This window comes from Syngnathus acus, chromosome 2 (genome assembly GCF_901709675.1).
Source record: "Syngnathus acus chromosome 2, fSynAcu1.2, whole genome shotgun sequence".
NCBI classification, from domain to species: Eukaryota; Metazoa; Chordata; class Actinopteri; order Syngnathiformes; family Syngnathidae; genus Syngnathus; species Syngnathus acus.
This window is the reverse complement of record NC_051088.1, coordinates 2,598,746-2,616,724: the sequence shown is the minus strand read 5'-3', so window position 1 is coordinate 2,616,724 and position 17,979 is coordinate 2,598,746. Positions and strand designations below refer to the sequence as shown.

General features: G+C 43.4%; 1 protein-coding gene across 6 annotated transcripts in view; it reads right to left on the bottom strand.

Annotated features, from left to right (window-relative positions):
- Positions 1-7,227: 7,227 nt before the first annotated feature.
- dip2ba (disco-interacting protein 2 homolog Ba) overlaps positions 7,228-17,979 on the bottom strand; it is a 103,159-nt gene continuing 92,407 nt past the window's right edge. For 5 of the 6 annotated variants that reach the window (XM_037245896.1, XM_037245897.1, XM_037245898.1 and 2 more), the window contains 7 exons: positions 17,205-17,375; positions 17,047-17,108; positions 16,927-16,984; positions 16,777-16,851; positions 12,776-12,950; positions 10,515-10,638; positions 7,228-8,357 (listed from right to left, as the gene is read on the bottom strand). In XM_037245896.1, coding sequence (XP_037101791.1) covers positions 8,105-8,357; positions 10,515-10,638; positions 12,776-12,950; positions 16,777-16,851; positions 16,927-16,984; positions 17,047-17,108; positions 17,205-17,375 — 918 coding nt within the window. In that variant the 3' untranslated portion in view covers positions 7,228-8,104. The remainder of the gene's footprint in view (positions 8,358-10,514; positions 10,639-12,775; positions 12,951-16,776; positions 16,852-16,926; positions 16,985-17,046; positions 17,109-17,204; positions 17,376-17,979) is intronic. The other variant, XR_005097298.1, reaches the window with a different exon arrangement.

The following is a 17,979-nucleotide window of genomic DNA, read 5'->3' as shown; positions in this document are numbered from 1 at the left end:
TTTGGAGCGTCATCAGTACCATGAAACTTGCTCACCGACCAATCCTTGACATGCATTGGTTATGTCAAGCAAAGACAGAAAAAAAGGCAAAAAAGCAAGCAAGGTCACCTCCTTAAAAAAAGGGGCTCATAGGTTCATAAAACTACATGGAGATGTCACGTTCCTGCGTCACCTGACTTCCAACCAAGCCCCAATCAAGGAATTGCCAGCACCTGCTACAGCTCGTTAGGTCCCCTACTTAACCTCTGTGTATTCTGCCAGTGGTTGTCAGTTCGTCTGCTTACCCTGCCCGTGACACCACTGCTTTTGTGCCCTGAACGAGCTCTGTTGCCAACCGCTTCTGTAAACTGACCGACCACGCTTTGATCGCCGCCTGCCCCGAGTACTTGCTCGTCCTTTGACCACGCTTCTGATCACCTCCTGCCTAGACCACTTGCCTGCCTCCGACTACGACTACGCGCTGTGCTCTGCTGCTCAGCCACGCCAGCCAGCTCGCAAGTCCAGCGTTCCACTTCCCCTTTCCCCCCTTTTCAATAAAGGTCCGTGCTGCATTTGGTCACCCTGTCTCTGATCCGGATGTGGCCATCCGTGACAGGAGATGGCCACATGGAGGTATGACAGTCAGGAAGGTCAATTAAATATTTCCACACTTGTCAACAAACTTGGACACATCCTAGTTATCCTAACAGGTTGCTAGGAGTCAACATGAAAAACAAAATCAGTTAATTTTGATTACTGCACTGAGCACATCCCTGTTACGTTTGTGGCAGGATGAAGGACCCAAGTGCAAAGAAGTGAACCAGCAGTGCAGTACTCCCCAGCTAAAAAGAACACATTGGAGAGGATTCAAAGGAAAAAAAGAAAAAAGGACCCAGACTCTGACCGAGCATCTTGTTCTCAGATGTGCTAATTTTCATCCCAATGGCTTGATGAACATTGCATTTTAAGGAAGCCACCATGACCACAGCCTCTTCAAAAAGCAGACGTGATACTGAGCTCACTGTACTGGACCCCCTTGAAGGCATCCAGATGACGTTCTCCACGGCCTTGCTAAACTCATGCCAAGCCTGAGTTTTTGCCTCAGTAACCACCAAAGCTGATTTCCACTTGGCCTACCAGTACCCATCCGTTGCCTCCACAGTTGTACAGACAAAAAAACTTCATTAGAACTCCTTCAGCAGGATTCACAACATGTCACGCCACGATCTCACCCAGGCAGAACGCAGCATATTAGCAAAAGGACTCAACTACGCGATCACACCCAAAAACATACCTTACGATGATTTCATTTTAGCCACGGAGTTAGCATGCGAAAGAATACATAACCCAGGACAAAAAGCAGCACTACGCAATGAAGTTGCAGGTATATTAAAAACGGCTAAATCACCACCCAGTAATATTACAAAACAGGAAACAAACGCAATGATCACACTAGCAAAAAATAAAGACATTACAATCCTCCCGGCAGACAAAGGCAGAACAACAGTGATTATGGACACGGACACTTACGAAGAATCAATGCAACAGTTACTACAGGACGATACCTACGAAGTAATAAAAAAAGACCCAACAGAAGACAAGAAAAATAAACTCAAAGCATTACTCAAACCACTACTCATGGAAAATAAAATAGACAAACAGGCATACAATCACCTAATACCCACAGCAAACATCATCCCCAGAATTTATGGCACACCAAAAATCCATAAACCAGGTACACCTCTTCGCCCCATTGTAGACAGCATAGGGTCAGTCACATACAACCTTTCAAAAGCACTCACAGAAATAATAAAACCACTACTAGGACACACGGATCAACACTGCAAAAACTCAAAACAACTAGCTACAGAACTCACACACATAAAAGTACAGAAAGATGAAATGCTCATATCACACGACGTCATCTCACTCTTCACAAAAACGCCCACACAGCCCACTATACACATAGTACATGACAGACTATCAGCAGACAGGACACTCAAGAAACGCACAAATCTAACAGCACAAGACATCACCCAATTACTTCATTTCATAGCCACCTCCACATACTTTCAATACAGAAACACAATATACAGGCAAAAAGAGGGATTCCCCATGGGAGACCCTCTTTCTGCCATCATGTGTAATTTCTTTATGGAAGATTTAGAACAGAAGGCACTCTTAACAGCCCTGGACACATACAAACCCACGCTATGGAAACGTTACGTTGACGACATTCTGGAAAAAACAAAAACAGGACATACACAACACCTCACAGACCATCTCAATACCATAGACACCACCGGTAACATCAAATTCACTCATGAAGAAGAAACAGATCGATCCATAGCTTTTTTAGACATCAACATACACCACACAGACAACGGTGACATCAAAACAAAAGTACACAGAAAACCCACACACACCGACCAATACCTCCTCTGGACATCAGAACATCCCACTATACACAAACTGTCAGTAGTCAGAACACTATTCGAACGCACAACAATAATCACGGATCCGGAAGACATAACACAGGAAGAAAAATACATACAACACGCACTCAAAAAATGTCAGTATCCACAATGGGCAATAACCAAAGGTGCAGAACAGGTAAAAAACAAAAAATACAAAACACAGGAGAAAAGAAAGAAACAAACACGGAAACAAGAACCCAGCGGAATAGTGACGTTGCCGTATGTAAGAGGCATTACGGAACGCATCAAAAGAGCCATGATAAAATACAACATAAGCACGCCTATCAAACCACATACAACACTCCGTCAGATACTGGTCCACCCAAAAGACAAAGTTAATCCGGAAAATAAATGCAATTCCATATACGAGATTCCATGCAAATCATGCAATAAATCATATATCGGGGAGACAGGGAGGAACTTCATCACAAGAAAAACGGAACATAAGAAGGAATGCGAGAAGGAGACAGCAACAAGACAAACAAGAGCAATAAAACTACAAGCAGAACAGGAACAGTACAAGTCAGCCATCACCGACCACTGTAAAAGAGAAAACCACATCATGGACTGGAAAAAGGCCAGAGTCATCCGCACTGAAGACAACAAACATCAGCGTTGGATCAGGGAGGCCATTGAGATCCGCAAGCGGGGCCCGAGGACCATCAACAGGGACGAAGGAGCCTACATGCTCTCTACAACCTGGAACAGCATTTTGGAGAGGTGAACGGACAGCAGAGGGCGTGGCTCATCTGTCAAATCTGACAGGTGAGCCACGCCTTCATCCATCAGCTGATAAAGACGCGTCACAATCACATCACTGACACTCTGATGAAGGCGAAAGAACCCGCCGAAACATGTCAGGTAAATGAACCTAAGAAAATTGTTTGATATAGAAGAACCAGTGAAGTAATTAAATTGAGCTGGCTGATAAAGAAGGGAACTGAGCAGTTGCACGTAAACTTGGAATAAATTAATCGATTTAAAGTGGCCCCCCGACTTGAAAGGGAGGCTTGGCTGACCAGCGGCGAGAAATCGTTTACAAAAACTGGACGCAGGCGAAGAGCAACTTTCGCACAAGTCTGCCAGTGGATCCTGACAGTGTGAAGCAGTGTGAAAAAATCCACCATCACCAATGGGTTTCGAAAAGCCAGTCTGGTGTGTGACGGAGAGGAGAGCACAAGCTCAGGAGTGAATTTGCCTCAGGACGAGAGTGATGATGAAAGCGACAACGAAAGAGCGAATGACAAAGAGTGTTGCGACGTACATCTGGCGCTATTCCAATCAGACACTGAGGAGGAAGATTTTGCTGGTTTCAGTGGACAGTAGGAAGACAAAGAGATTCAAGATTCAAGAGTTTTTTATTCGCCATGTTTGAGCGTGCCAAACAAGGAATTTGACTTCGGTAAATCACACCCTCTGTTCAACATTTAGGTGACTAACAACACTCAGGACATGTGAAAAATGGCAAATATTCTCAAACATCCCCTGATCTTAAACTCCCAAAAGGGCAAGGAAAAACTCAAAACTCTAGCTAGGGGAAATGAGAAACCTTGAGAAGAGACCACAGATGGGAGGGTCCCTCTTCCAGGATGACCAGGCTGCAATGGATGCAGAGAGGACACATAGTACAAACAGTGTAGACAAATTCAAAAAAGGTGTGGAGAGCAGGATGTTATTGCACAGTAATGACTCTGAGACTCTAAGAGTGGTGTGAGTTCATCAGAGCAACAGCCTGGGGGAAGAAGCTGTCTCTGTGTCTGCTGGTTTTGGCGTACCGAGCTCTATAACGCCGTCCGGAGGGGAGTAGTTCAAACAGACTGCAACCTGGGTGAGAAGGGTCTGTAGAGATGTTCCTTGCACGTTTTCTGGTCCTGGACAGGTACAAGTCTTGGATAGATGGGAGGTTGATTCCAATGATCTTTTCTGCAGTCCTGATTGTCCGTTGCAGTCTGTGCTTGTCTTGTTTGGAGGCCGATCCAAACCAGACAGTGATGGAGGTGCAGAGGACAGACTGGATGATGGTAGTGTAGAAGACGGCTCTCAGTGACTGTTGACTGGTATGTTTTTTTTTTTTACCCGCCTAGTTAGTGCTGTTACTTCCGTGTTTACAACAAAATGTTAATGTTATTAAAACTTTAGCCCAGCTAGTGCTGTTACTTCCGTGTTAACAACAAAATGTTAATGCCATTCAAACTTTAGCCCAGCTAGTGCTGTTACTTCTGTGTTTACAACGAAATGTTAATGTGATTAAAACTTTAAAAAGGCTTTCTGTGTACTGTCTTTCTTTGTAAATAACTCGTGCGCACGTGCGGCTTATAGTCCGGTGCGGCTTATATAAGTATAAAACTAAAAAAAATCACGAATTTTAGCTGGTGCGGCTTATAGTCCAGTGCGGCTTATAGCTCGAAAATTACGGTATTTATGAAATGTGAGTGAAACGTGGCAAAATGACAGGAGCTTCTGACAAAGCATCTTATTTATTTCACATGAACCACATCCAACGACAGCATGAAATCTTTGTCTTTGCTTGTCAAGACAGCGTTGAAGAAATCACACCATTGATCAAACTACTGCTTGCGGCTCATCGATGCATAGTGAGGCGACAAGTCATTGTTGAGGTATACATTGTGGGTACATCAGCCTGTGCTTGGAATTACTTTGGAGATGTGGAATGAATGTTAATGAAGACAATCCCTTGTAGAACATCGTAATGAACAGCAATTTATGAACATCCAGACAGTATAAGAGGACATTTTCACATCTCTAAGAGAATAGCACCGAAAAAGGTTGACGTTAAATTATAAAACTTTATTAAAAACTTGTAAGAGTTACAACAGAAGAATAGTCACAAAGTGACTCAAATGCTTCACTGGTGCATGAGTGCTTTTAACGTGCCTGTTGCATACATGTCACTTAACGTGTTAACGTGTGACGTTGGTCACACTAAGAAAAAAAAGCAATTAAAACTATCAGATCCTGTATTTTAAATTCTATAGTTGGATGGAAAGGGTGAAATTACAGTGGCGGTGACATAAAAGATGAAAACAAATCAAATCATTAAAGAGGTTTCAAATTTCTTAAAAAAAAAAAAAAATCATCATAAAAGCACACACGCGCTCTCCCGCACACGCACGTACGCACCAGTATTGTGAAAAGTGCATGGTGTTCCGGCCACAGTAGTCTAATAAGTCTGGTGTTTTTTTCGATTTGTTTTTCAAATGAAAGCAGAAAAATGCTGTCAAGTATTAAAGACCAGTCAAGTGTAGACTATTTGCATGTACACAATAACACCAGTTGATAACAGTATTTGACCTAACACACAGATTACAAATTGACATCCTTATACCCTCATTGATCCCCTACAACTTTGTTAATGTATCTTGCTATATGAGTTGCTTACAACTAGCACTCGGCCATCCTACCTTGCTTTCAAGTGTTTGACATTCATTAAGCCTTGGACTACGTGAAGACGACATGAGCAAGAGATATGAACAGTATGATTGGAGAAGGTTCAAATTAAAAGTTCCAAGAGTTTCAATAAGGCAAAAAGTTGTTTCCTCACTCACTGATCTCTTAATAATACGACTCCTTCATCCATTGTGTCACAATGGAGCTTTTTTGTGAAAAGGCACAACTCTGCCTCCTAACAAGCAACCTATTTGAACAGCATACTAGCGCTGATAGGACAGCTTTTAAGCATCGTCAAAACGACTGCACACAATGCGAACATGTGCTTGCAATGACTATATCATTGAGAGTCATCTACATCTGGGGTTAAAAACAAAACAAAACAAATAACAAGGGATTTGAGATTGGGACTTATAACGGAAATGTCCAGCAAGTCTGCTTTTTAATACAGTGATGATAAAACGTCATTTGATAGCCGGGTGTTTTTCAATGGGTCATTTGTTGCATTTAACTTTAATACATCCAGTTGCCATATTTCTCGTTGGCTAGAGCAATTTGAAGGTCCTTAATAAATTGTCTAGAACATACATTTCCCTTGCTGTTAGACATATTGCATTTTTGCTAAAAGGGATTACTTGTCATGTATTTCAAGGCTGTTTAATCTGTAATAAAAATGTTTTGACTCTAGCAAGAGACCAGTTGAGGCCAAGTCAAGTGGGAGCCCTTAAGGTCCACACATACATTGATATTTAAAGGAATACAATAAAAAGTATATTTTCCAAGCTCCAATTTTTTTACAACATACATCTACAACACACCTATCAAGTGTGAAATTAAACAACCACAGAAATCCTTTGTTAGCTGCCTATTTTCCCAAATGTGAGCAAGCCCTTTTGAATTTTGCGAGACTGTAGCCTAGTAGTGCAGCTAATTTGCATAATTTCATCCCCACACTGAGTATCTCCATTCATGACTGGGAAGCTAGGCTGTCTGACAATCCACTATTTTTAAGTCACAGTTGGAGTCCGGCCCCTTGAGTACACAGAACACTACAATGCCCAGCTAAAAGGTAAGCAGAGTGCATCGCTAGTTAGCCTGTGCTAACTCGCACTTACTCGAAAGTTGAGCTAAGTTGTCAAGATGGGGGGTAAATTTGTGTTTGCCAATATGGACGCTGCATGCGCCTCATGCATTTGGCAGCTTGGTGATTAAGTGCTACCTCCACCAGTGGACACACAAATGGTCTTCATGAGGGCTTGCTTTGCTCTTTGACAACAAATAGCTGCTTGTCTTGTCATGATGCACAAGCGAGGCATCAAGGTAACAGAGGCCATACTTGATTGAAGCAGTAGAGTGGAGTGGAAACAGTGGCTCACTTACATGAGACAAGACTGCACCTTGAAAACAGGTTAATATGAACAAGGGAAAATTACAGTGGGTAAAATGTGATGCAAGTTTTTATGCTTTGGTTATTTTGATGAAAACATGTTACTGGCATGTTATTGAGACACCTAGGAATCGCTTTGAATTGGGGGGAATGCAAAATATGTCTACTTGAAAGGCATATATTTTTGTAAATATCCGCATGGGTGTGAACATGGCCTTACCATGCAGTGGGCTGTTCAGCTAAAGGCTCCTTTGTGCAAGATTTGTGCAGAAATTCACCCAATTTGTGCTGTCAATTGAAAACCCTGCTCAATTATATATTCAACATCGTGTTGGCTATTACCCGCAGGTTGCAGCAAAAGAAAATTCAGTTTTCAGCAGGTAAACGGTCATAAAGCAATTGGACCTCAGCCTCAGTGTATTTTCAGAACATTTTGTACGATGCAATGCCACTGTGCACATATCAGGACCCCCCCCAGCTGGCGGCACGTGTTAATACTGAAGTGGAGGTTTTGCCCCTGGGAAAGCAAACAATGTGCGTGTCCCCTTCTGGCCAGACAGGAGGTGGACTCGGAGGTGCGAGGACTTAAAGTGCAAGGGGAAGGAGGAAAGTTCCACCTCTTCTCTGTAGTTTCAATCGCTGCGCCTCCCTGCTACTGAGAAGTGAGGGTCTTTTATGAGGGTGTAGGGGGAATAACGATAAAGAAAATAAATGTGTTGATGAACTGTTTACATGGAGAGCAATGAATAGATGGAAGAATACGAGCAATTAAACAGTTTAGTTTGAAAAGATGACTAATGAGGGAGACAAAGGAAGCCCGGTTTGATTTCTCGTAATGTTCCTCTCTCTCAGATCACATGTTGTAGGCCACATAGATGGGGTCAAGCTGGTCGGCCAGGAAGGAGTCGCGCAGGTGCATGCGCTGCTTCTCCCCTCTGGAGTTGATGGGGATCACGCCCGGGTCCACGATGACCACTACGCCCACAATAAGGTGGTGCTCTTCAAGAACCACGTTGGTGACAAGGGGAACCAGGTCCAATGCCTCCTGCTCGGAGCCGCTCAGCTCGGCCACCACCACCAGTAGGTTAGTCCACGTGAACACGGCACTGGTGGGAACACATACAAGTCTGATGTCTGGGATTACTTAGTATCTATGCACACTTCAAATTCCACCCACAGTTTCTGAAAGAATAAGCCTCCAAACAAGGAATAATATGCATGTTTACCAGAAGAATAAATACTGGATTTGTTTCTTGCATTGGATACCTGATGACTGACCAAAAAATAGAACAATCTGTGGGTGCTTTTGTTATTAAAGGGGAAATCAACCCAAACATGTTTCTTACAATATGTGGTATGTGCCCCCACTAGTCTAAACACGGCATTTGGATTAATATATTGTGTTTGTGCAATATAAGTGAAGCAGCAAAATTTGCCCGTTTTTACCCATCTCAGGGGGCGGCTGAAAAGTTACATTACAGTTGCTAGGTCTAAGATCACAACCAATAACGACTCAGCTTCAGAAAACTGGTGAGCCGCGATTGGTTGTGACCTGAGACCTGGCAACTGTGATGTCATTTTCAGTCGACAAGTGGCAAAATGGCCTGAGATGGATTAACAGTTGGATGTTGCCTGCCTTATTCATATTCAACAAACGCAATATTCAAAACACTATGTTTCGACTAATTGGGCTGCACAAAACATATTACAAATAATTTTTTGAGTTGCCTTGAGCATAGGCACCTATAGTGTGTCCTCTATTTATTTAGTCACTGTGTTGCTTGATGACATGGTGCGTACCGGACTCAACATTGACTAGAATGTGAAGGAGAAAGTTGTCTCAGGAAATTACAAACAAATATATTCATGTAAAGGCTATAAACCCATAAATCAAAGCAATGCTTTTTATTGGGTATTTTTTAGTAATATCCTGTTTTAATAAATTATAGTACCGTATTTTCCGCACTATTAGGCGCACTTAAAAACTTACATTTTACTCAAAAAAACCACAGTGCGCCTTATAATGCAGAGCGCCTTATATATGGATCAATTGATGAATTTGTTGATCCGTACTGGTTGTACACAGTGCTCTGCCAAAATGTTTCAGTGCGTTTCAGTACGACTAGTAAATTACAAGGTCGCATCGCTTCCCAACATTACGGCAACTGTGGTCAGGGGGCGTCACCGAATAGCTGTTGTACCCGCGAGGCTATTTCATTTCAAAATAGGCTGCTCCGTTAATGTTTCGAGTAAATTTCAGCTCAGTGGCCTAGTGGTAGAGTGTCCGCCCTGAGACTGGAAGGTTGTGGGTTCAAACCCCGGCCGGGTCATACCAAAGACTATAAAAATGGGACCCATTGCCTCCCTGCTTGGCACTCAGCATTAAGGGTTGGAATTGGGGGGTTAGATCACCAACTGATTCCCGAGCGCGTCACCGCTGCTGCTCACTGCTCCCCTCTCCCCCAGGGGATGGATTAAAATCACACGGGGATGGGTTAAATGCAGAGGACAAATTTCACCACACCCAGATGTGTGTGTGACGATCATTGGGACTTTAACTTTAAATTTACGGATTGATATGGAAGGGAAACATAGGTAAGCAGTACCAATGTGTTAGATCAAACTTTAGTCAGTTCCGATCATTTTATAGGAGATCGTTTGAGAAACGCGATTGTTTACACTTTGCTGAGGCTCATGGGGGTCTGCGAGCTGAGGCTCATGGGAGTTTGCGGGTGGCTAATGCTATAATAATAGCTGCTATACGCACAAGGCTATTTCATGTCAAAATAGGCTGCTCTGTTAATGTTTCGAGTAAATTTACGGATCGATATGGAAGGGAAACATAGGTAAGCAGTACCAGTGTTAGATCGAACTTTAGTCAGTTCTGATCATTTTATAGGAGATTGTTTGAGAAACGCGATTGTTTACAGAGAGCTCATTGGTTATTGGCTAGTGGATGCATACCGCAACCCTAGTCAACCTCAGTTTGTTGCAGTATAGCTTCTATTTTATGCGCCTTTTAATCCGGTGCGCCCTATATATGAAATAATTTCTAAAATAAAAAATTCAATGAGGGTGCGCCTTATAATCCAGTGCGCCTTTTGGTGCGAAAAATACGGTATTTAACTTTTACATTCTTCTATCATCTAATAATTTTACACAAAGTTTGACACAACCTGTCTTGCGATCTTTTTAAAGCCCACCACCATATAGTGTCAGAAATGTGGAGTCAACTGTACCATAAAAACAAGCTAAGCACTCACCTCTCTGCAATGCTGCGGTGAGCTCGAGATACGGACGTCTCAATGTCGATGGGGTGGTAACGTAAGCCCCTTAGTTCCAGCGTCTCATCCAGGGACCCCACTACAAATAAGGCATCATGGCGATCTGTAGCAGAAAATCATTGAGTCATTAACAGTTTCCCTCCTTACTCCTTAGTTTACAACTTTTCTCAGTTGCTTTGGTACACTTCTCATGTCAGAATCAATAAGTCTCTCAAAACTACTTGTCCAATTTTGACATCATTGTGTCAGTTGTACTTTTATGGTCAACAATGCTTCGTAGCTGTTAAATTCTGTTTTGGTGTTAATCAGGTCTCATAGACTTGGTTAAATTGACCCAGATGCCCATTCGGGCAACACCGGCACGCAAGAGTGGACGTATCCTGAACTACCTGAGCCTTTGACGGTGTACAGATGAGCCAGTCATCCACGTCCGGCAACACCGTCATGTCCGCAGACTGTAGGGGCGCAAGTGCAGCCTTCACAAAACGTGTGAAGACCCTTGGGGTGAGGGAGAGCCCAAAAGAGACCATATGGAACTGCCAGTGACAGCAATTGAAGTGCAATTGGGATGTGGAAGAAGGCGTCCTTCAGGTCGACAAATGTAAACCACTCCCCCCGGCTGAGCGAGACGTCAGCCGTAGTTAGCATGTGGAAGTGCACCTTGAAGTGATGGTTGAGCCCTCTCAGGTCCATAGTCAGTCATTATCCACCAGTCTTTTTTGTCACAAGGAAGTAGGTCGATACTGGAACTTGTACCACTGGGTCAAGACCACCAAGCCAGCAAAGCAGCCAGCTGGCTGGGGACCATGCCCACGGTCGGAAACTGCAGCAGAGGGCAGGGGTGCGGAGATATAGAGGGTGCTCTGAGTCTACCCCAAGGGGCAAGGCTCCTATTAAGACTCCAATGCAGTTTCCTATTCTCGTGAGCCTTAATCGTTCTCTCCAGCGCTCCCATTGCAAAAGGCTTCCCCGGTTCCACAGGAACGCTACAGAGAGCCTTCCTAGAGGCCTCCATCAGGGGTGACTGCACCAGCCACACCTGGCAGGTGGCGCGCCTAGACTGGAAAGGACATCACCCGCCCGTGCTCCCTGGTCATCAGCCCAAAAGCCTGTCGGACTGCGTCACTAAAGAAAACAGCAGCATCCACGCTGCTCTCCCGCAGAGGTCAACCGGTGAAAAAAAAATGTTACTCTGCGACACATTACTAGTCGGAGGTTAGAGAACGTGACCACATCGGGCCTCAAACAAGTTCAAACGCCACAACGGCGTCAAACAATTACACTCAAAGTTAAATGCCATTGCAGCGTCTAGAGAGAGAAACTTTGCTGCTCTGACCAATGGTCTCAAGGCTCTACAGCGTCGAGGTGAAAATGTTGATAGACAAATACGTGCTTTCTTCAGGGTAGAGAAAGACCCAGCGGTATGCAAAATGTCAATGAGAAGAAAAGAGAAAACGAACGAACCGGGTGACACCAGAACACATCCAGGGGTCACATATGACTAATTTGGTATGCGTACTTAGACTGCGCATGCACAAAGGAAACTGCTTTAAGCACCTTCTCCTGGCGGTCAGCAGAGATTAAATAGAAATGCTCATTTATTCATTGTCCTCAATGGAAATTTACTGAATATCTGTGAAACAGCTGGCATAATTTTCCTTCGTGTGGTGAATATTACGCAAAAGACTTGGCAAATAAACTTTAGGTCTATACGCTATTGAAAACATTTTTTTCCACATTTTTCACAACCAAATGTTGGCAAATATGCCTATCAACCAGTGAATAAAAAAATGATATTTTCAATTAAATCGATTAAAATTGGATTGAACAAATATCAATTAATAAACAAATGGACAATTTTGAACACTCGGCAGCTCCGCCACGGGTCAGCTGCGTCAGTAGCACCTACTGAAATAGAAGTGAACTCTTGTGAATTAAAATCAAATCGATTGAGAAAATAAAAGGGGATAGCCAGCCATATCATAGCCATACACAGTGACACCAAGACCTGTCATTCTGATAAGTTCGGGGACACAAATATTTGTTTTGAGAGATGCACAAATGTTTATTTTGAGGGATGCACTAAGGATTTTGAGACAGAAAATGACCTTTGCAGGGAAACCATTATGTTTTGCTATTTGTAAGTATTGCTTTGAGAAATAGACTGACTGTTATGTAAATGTCAATTCTGATCTTAGAAATGTACCAAAGAGACTGTAAACTGTAAAATAGTGGCTGACCTCCACTAGCATCCAGTAGCTCGGTTCTCTTAATGAAGCCCAGGTACCCTGTTCTAGCCCACAGCGTGTTGGGATCCCCAAAGCTGAGTTTGGTGTTAAAGTGATCCGCCTGCAGGCTCTCCTCGCCATAGATAGTGTAGTAGCCACTCGCACTGTGGAGACTGTTGACCCAGATCTACACACATGTAAGAACACACATACACAAACTGGACTTAATTTTGACTCTCAGTCACTTTTTGTCAGACACCCAACGCTAGTATTAAATAATAGTGATAGAGTATACAGTGGAGCCTCGGTTTTCGACCACAATCCGTTCCAGAAGGCTGTTCGAGAAGTGAATCGTTCGAATTCCGGATCATGTTTTCCCATTACAAATAATGGGAAAAAAATTAATCCGTTTCAAGCAAAATAAACCAACAAAAAAACGCCTTTTTTAAGCATTTTTTCATTTGCGCATTTTTGTCCGATCGCGCAACTGCAGCGCACCGCCGAACGCGCAACCGTAGCGCGTCGCCGAACGCGCAACTGCACCGCGCTGGTCGCATTATTGTGACAGAGCTGTCGCTGAAATTTAGAAAATATTTTAAAAGTGCTGATGTACTTTCCAAAATTTAAGTGGACCTCAGTGCGCAGGGAGCTTAATTTTGTACGATCGCGCAACTGCAGCGCACCGCCGAACGCGCAACAGTAGCGCGTCGCCGGCCGCGCAACTACACCGCGCTGGTCGCATTATTGTGACAGAGCCGTCGCTGAAATTTAGAAAATATTTTTAATGTCCTGATGTACTTTCCAAAATTTAAGTGGACCTCAGTGCGCAAGGAGCTTAATTTGGTCCGATCGCGCAACCGCAGCGCGCCGGGCGCTCACTGTCGCATTGTTTTAAGAGGGTCTTTGTGTTTTAGGATGGCTTTACTGCTCCCACTTTGGAGGCATGATTAGAGTTGATGCAATCCTCAGAGTAACGAGAATGTAATAACGAACGGAGTCAGTTGGCATGCGGGTCCTCTCGGCTCATCTCGCGAGGTTCGACAACCGAATTTCGTCCGACATCCAAAGCAAAAAAATCTCGAATTTTTTGTTCGAATACTGATTTGTTCGAGAACCGGGACGTTCAAAAACCGAGGCTCCACTGTAATTGATAATTGGTCAAACAAAACAGATAAGATAGATAGCTCGATAAAGAATATGCAACAAAGGAAAAAATATGAATGGCTAAAGAGCGATCCATATTAAGTCAGCATTTAACCGTATTTATTCTAATTATCGCCCATATTCTAATAATCGCCCAGTGTGTGTTAGCGATGACGTAAATAAAAAACATTGATACCTCCAATTATCACCCATGCTGCTAAAAATTACCCCCAAAACTTACGTTTTCCTCCGCGACCGCATGCCGACGTCATTGCACAAGTTTAAATATGACAGATTTGACAGCACGTCGAATGGCCCTTTTAAATTGTTTTTCTCCATAAACTATGATACAATTACACTCGTCACTCCGCTACAATATCCTCACACAATTACGTTATCGGGGGGTGCGCTCGAACAAGACGATCGCGATAACATGACGTGCGCAACATGTGATGTGCGACGGTAACGTGTCGCATCGATGGAGCGTCAATGGACGCACCCCGCTGTTAGAAGTAGATCAAAACAAGAACACCAGTGAGATGCAGGTATTGCATACTACATAAGGAAAATATACTTGTTGTCGCCCATTTCAGTGCCCCTTGGCGATCGGACAAAAAGTGTTCTGTATTAGGGGTGTAACGATTCATCGATACACATCGATTAATCGATATAATGCTCTACGATTTGTTGGCATCGATGCTAAACGTAAACATCGATCTATATCGCCCGTTTTTGACCTCGGACATTAGACGCGACTTTATTTTGAAATCCAGTTCATTGTTGCTTGCTTCCTCTTTCCGGGAGCAGTGCGCGGCGTGTTGTGTTGTGAGCAGAGCAGGCACGTGAAAGGGGAGCCGCAAAGGGGAGCCGACAACTACGCGGCTCCTGGGCTGGTGCTATGGCTAGTGTCCAAGAAGACGAGGAAATTCGCTCCCCTTTGGGCTTCAAGTCATTCGTTTGGAAGCACTTTGTAATTTCCTAAATAAAGAGTTTGCAGTACCTTGTTGATTTTGCGTATGAATTGTTATAAATCAGGATATTGTTCTATATCGATCGTAGAGCACTATATCGTGATGTATCGTGAATGAATCACAGCAGGCTTTAAGATATCGGCAAATATCGTATCGTGGTTCTTTGTATCGATATGATATCGTATCGTGACAAAACCCGCGATTTACACCCCTATTCTCTATTAATCGCCCACCCCCCCTGTTGGACATAAACCTTCTCTAATTATAGAATACGGTATTCTTTATATAAAAAAAAAAAAAAAAAAAAAAAAAAAAAAAAAAACACACAATCTAGAGTTCATTAAGTTGTAATTCTCCAGTTTCCTTTCACATCCCAAAAACATGCATGGTAGGCGGATTGACCACTCCAAATTGCCCGTAGGTGTGAGTGCGGATGGTTGTTTGTCTCTGTGCCCTGCGAATGTCTGGCAACCACTTCAGGGTGTCCCTCGACAACTGCCCAAAGTCAGCTGGGACAGGCTTCAGCACACCCGCGACCCTCGACAGGATAAGCGGTTCTGATAATGGATGGATGTTAATTTTGCATTTTTTATTTTAACAAGCCATGACTTCTTAACAAAGTTTGTTGTTGTTTCAAATACAGAAAACATTTTTGCAGTGATGCAAAATGAGCCATGTGTTTGTAAATTGCATCAAGAATCCCTCAGAGAGGTAAAAAAAAATCCTGTTCACAGTGGTTGGTAAAGAAACTAGCCCATCTTGTAATAGACGCAATGGACTTCATTTCCAGTCAAATTTGTGAGTACTTATTTATTGTAATCCTGAAAATGTAATGTGATACAGGACTCAGTAACTGTAAAAATATTAGAGAAAATGCTGAATAACTCATTGTATTACATCATTTATTCATAAATTATTGTAATGCATTATGGCACGATGTGCTTTTGTCATGTATTAGTTACTGAGTGCTGTAATGCATTACAATTTGGGGATCATTTTTGGGGGAAAAAAGGAGTACAGCTAAGCTTAGAGTTTACGCGGACTTTGGGGTCCAGAATTTGGGAATGGCGTTAACCCGAAAGGACGTTATTTAGAAAGTCTTGGAAGGGGAAAAAATACAGAGCCGTGCATGCGAGTGTATCGGGTAATTGCAGTAGGAAAAAACGTTTGCATTTGGGGAATAACTTCGCTGTGCTGGGTAAAAATGAATAATTAATTGATTTGTTACATTGTGCTAATGTATATATAACCTGTAAGTTACTGCTGCAGTCTCTTTAAGAAAGATGGAAAACGGGTTGACAGGTGTTTTGCAGCGCCATGTTGCTGAGGAATATGGTAGGAGAAAAATAATAACGCGCCGTTGTGTAGTCAAAAGTAGATACTGCCTCTTGTCTTTTCGCACTGTAATTTCTACAATTTCAACCATTTAAAATGCGCCGAAAAAATTGGGGTCCGTGACCATATCGCATTAGACAGAAAATCGCGTAGAATCGAAGCGTTTAAAATTGAGGTTTAACTTAGCCTTACGGGATTTTATGGTAGTTCATTACTTGCGATTTGTAACCTTGAAACACCTTACGTTGTAAGTATTGTAAATTGCTGTAAGGACGAATGACCACTGAACAATAAACGTCTATGAACAACTCTTTCTTTTTCTTCTTTTACATCAAATGAAATCAAGGTCATTACCACAATGATACGCGAACGTTTCATCAAAAGTAACAAACATACAGCAGGTACCCAGTCTAGATCTGGCTTTACTTGGTTCTTATTGTCAAACATCTCAACCTGAAAAACTCAAACAGGTCTAAATCAGCATCCTCACAAAAAGCATATGGCTATATGGTCAAAGCCCAGTTAAGCCAATGTGAGTTCCTGCTATCCTCTCTAGCCACTTACCTCACCAAGATGGGAGTCTCCCAGCGGTCCTCGTGTCTCTGGGTTGACGATGATGACTCGCACCCCCGCTAAAATCTTCAAACAGAACACAATCGCTGATAGCTGCTGGATCTGTGTCATGGTGCTAATTTATCAATAATCAACACTCACAGTGCCTGACTCCATGAGTGGAAGACTCTGAGGTGCTCCACGCTCCACCAGCCTCACCCTTAGCAACAGAGACATAACTCTGTTACCCTAAAATGTCCCAAAGGTAGTGTTGAGCATTACCTGTCATGGCGTAACGACTTCATGTCAACGTAGACAGTGGAGGGGTCTGGTCCAGCTGTGCCCTGCAACACAGCCAGGAAAACAAAAAAGGAAACATGTAGATGCACTAATGTACTTAAGTGCATAAACCTGAATGACCTGAATGTCAGAATTCCCACCTGCATACAGATGGCCAGGTTGACCCTGGAGCCAAAAGCGGTGCTGACGGCTCGCGACGACAGACCGACATCCTTGAAAAGCTTGGAGAAAGACTGCGTGAGGGTAAGTCTGGGCCTCTCCTCGGCTATCACCACGCAGCTGCGCACGCACGACAGATTTACACCACGTGCCTAGACACACACACACACACACACACACGCACACACACACACACACACGCACGCACACGCACACACACACACACACACACACACACACACACACACACACACACACACACACACACACACACAATTGTAGACTTGTCTTTGACAGAAACATGTTATTTCTGATCTACCAGTGAAACATGGACAATGTACTATGCCCCAGGTAGACAACCATATTTATCGCAACAGGGACCATCCAATTGTTGATAATGCTGTGTATGTCAAATATTTTTACCATAAGAGTTGTTCAACAGGAACGTTCTGATTACTTCTTACAGAACTCCTCCTCCCCCACCGTCTGTTGTCTTCCGGGTTAGAGCACGCTGGCGTCAAACTTGTTGACTGCCGCTTCTGTCCCGGACCGTGTCCGTTACTTGTTTTTCGTTTTCCTGTTTTCAGTGCACCCGTCTCTTCTTTTATTTTTCTCGTGTTGTCCTCCGTCCACTTCGCATTCCCGTAGCTCCGCTCTCACCTATCTGTTTCCTCTCCCTCGGACTACCAGCTACGTTAGCCAGCTAGCCAACAGCCAACTGGCCAAAACCACCACCGGACCCTCCTGCCTCCCGAC